This window comes from Daktulosphaira vitifoliae, unplaced genomic scaffold (assembly GCF_025091365.1).
Source record: "Daktulosphaira vitifoliae isolate Bord-2020 unplaced genomic scaffold, ASM2509136v1 Scaffold_259, whole genome shotgun sequence".
In the NCBI taxonomy this organism is placed as follows: domain Eukaryota; kingdom Metazoa; phylum Arthropoda; class Insecta; order Hemiptera; family Phylloxeridae; genus Daktulosphaira; species Daktulosphaira vitifoliae.
In genome coordinates this window covers 15,185-17,826 of record NW_026099825.1, presented here as the reverse complement: position 1 = coordinate 17,826, position 2,642 = coordinate 15,185, and the positions used below count along the sequence as shown (strand labels likewise).

At 27.9% G+C, this 2,642-nt stretch overlaps 1 protein-coding gene across 1 annotated transcript; it reads left to right on the top strand.

Moving 5' to 3' along the window:
* On the top strand, nucleotides 1-1,700 carry LOC126909317 (uncharacterized; the record flags this gene model as incomplete). The annotated part of the gene is given in 3 exon segments (XM_050691731.1): nucleotides 1-112; nucleotides 1,119-1,242; nucleotides 1,306-1,700. Coding segments are annotated over 3 exon segments (490 nt in total), but the record flags the coding sequence as incomplete, so codon positions are not given.
* Nucleotides 1,701-2,642: the final 942 nt, after the last annotated feature.

The following is a 2,642-nucleotide window of genomic DNA, read 5'->3' as shown; positions in this document are numbered from 1 at the left end:
GAGTACCACAATATTAGAACTCTTAAAATTAGATACATCACATAATTCAAAAAACCTTAAAAGATGTTGTGCTATTTTTCACAAGAATTTGTTTGCAGTAGAAAAGCCCAAAGTATATAATTATAAAATCAAATCAAATATAATGTCTCTGTTTTTAACACGCTTATATTAGTTTCATATGTATGTTGTTTTTTGTTTGTTGTTTGTAACTCTCCACGTGCACGTGTTGTTATCTCGCGTATCCTGTCGTCTATGGTCTTGAGACTAGACTGTCGTAACTCATTCACACCACCCCACTCACCCCATGTCGACAACATTATATTCCTGTATAATTTTTTGTTTTCGTACTCGTACATGCGGGCGTATCAACAATATTATATGTATATATAACATAATACATATATATATATATTAACTTAAAAGTTAAAAATTAATTTTAACCTTTTCGTTCGATATGCTTTANTTATTTTAAAAATTATTTTTAACTTTTTAGTTCGATGTGCTTTAAAAGCGTGTTTTTTTAGTTTTTTAAACTATATTTATTTTTTACTTTTTAGTTTCATGTTATGATAGTAGTTACTATCAATATCATGGTTGTTACGGGTAACGGGAAATCAGGGTTCGATTCCGGGGAGGGAGTCTGAGAAACGGCTACCACATCCAAGGAAAGTAGCAGGCCGGGAACGTGGAGGTAGTGACGAAAAATGACGATACGGAAATCATCCCTCGTAATCGGAATGAATACTTTATATCTCTTAATTAAAATAAAGCGTGTTAATAAATAAATTTTAATAGTAATTAAAATATATATACATATATATACAAGTAAAGTGACTTAAGTACGTAATTAAACACTATCTAAAGATTTGCATCGCAGCGCTTTTTTTTATAGTGATTTTAATTACTGTCAGATATCATTATACTTGAGATAAGTATGCCAGGTCACCACTGTACCGCGACTTTTTTAGTATGCATCTAGTGGCTGTACAATTTTAATACATTCATTTTAAATATTAAAGCTTTTTTGCCATATCACACATTTATTAAATTATAATATAAATATTTACTGTACACTGTTCTTTTAATATCATTTTAATAACAAAAAAAAAAAAATTTAGTTTACAAGCAATGACCATATGGAAGTTTTGACAGTTTTGAGATTTGATACAGCATTCAATATTCTGCATGATTGCTTACACAAATATGACTGTTCGAAAATTTCTAAGGAAGATCTTTTATGGGGTAATTAAACTAAACACTATCTATACAATTAAATAAATTAACTAACATTTTTAATATGCTTAGGATTTTGTAACAGAAACGCAAATTCACGAAACGATGAACCAGATTTAAAATCATTCACTTATCAACTACTAGAAGTTGTTGTTCGTAATAATTCACCAGATTATTTTGTTGATAATATAAAGCACTATATATATGGGCCTTATTGCAAAAAACCTTTCGCAAGATATTGTGCTGCTGCTTACTACACGTATTTGATTACTGAAAGTCCCAATTTAAATAATATATTCAAAGAAATTAGACAATTAAAGTCATGAAATAAAAATTTTGTTTTTGTTTTTATGTTATAAGTATTTAAATGACAATATTTTGTTCTATTTCTCGACTTTATATTATACATTTTTTACTTTAAACTGCTATAACTTTTTGAAAAATATATGAATCAATACAATGTTTTATGATAAATAATATTTTTTAATAATCCCTATTTCATTCGACATACTTTATTTTAATCAGGATATTAATAAGGAACTAGCAGATCACGTAGCTTTTGGAATAATGCACTAATATTTTAAAATGTAACACTATCTGAAGATTTGCATTGAAGCGTTTTTTTTTTATAGTGATTTTAATCACTGTCAGATATCATTACACTTGATCCAACTATGTCACGTCACCACTGTGCCGCGACCCCCCTATGCTGGGTTTTTTTAATATGTATTTTGAGGCTGTACAATTTTAAACAAACTACGGTGACTTTTAATATTAACCGGCTCTTCTACAGTATCGCATAATTATCAAACTATAATATAAATATTTATAATACACTGCTCTTATAATATCATTTTAATTACTAAAAAACATCTTTAGCAAACAATGCATACCGTTGATATGGACGGTTTGATCTATTCGCGATATAGTACAGCGTTTGATATTCTGCATGGTTGTATAAAGAAATATAAATGTTTGAATATTCCTGTGGTTGATCTTTCATAGGGTAATTAAACTAAACACTATCTATACAATGTAAATAAATTAACTGACATTTTTAATTCACTTAGGTTATGATAACAGAGACCCAAATTCACGAAACAATGAACCAGATTTAATATCATTCACTTATTAACTACTAGATGGAATAGTTTTTCATAATACTTCAGCAAAATATTTTGTTAGAACTCTAAAGCAGTACTAAATGACCTAAATGCAAAAAACCTTATTCTTTGAAATAAAAATTCTCTTTTCCTTTTTGAGTTATAAGTATTATAATATTTGCTCTGTGTAATAATATGGTTCAATTAAAAATTTTCTTATTAATATTTTAGCTTCGATGCGAAGCTGAGAAGGTATTGGTTTTACTATGATGTGTTTTTTTTTTTTTTTTTTTTGTCTGTTACCAC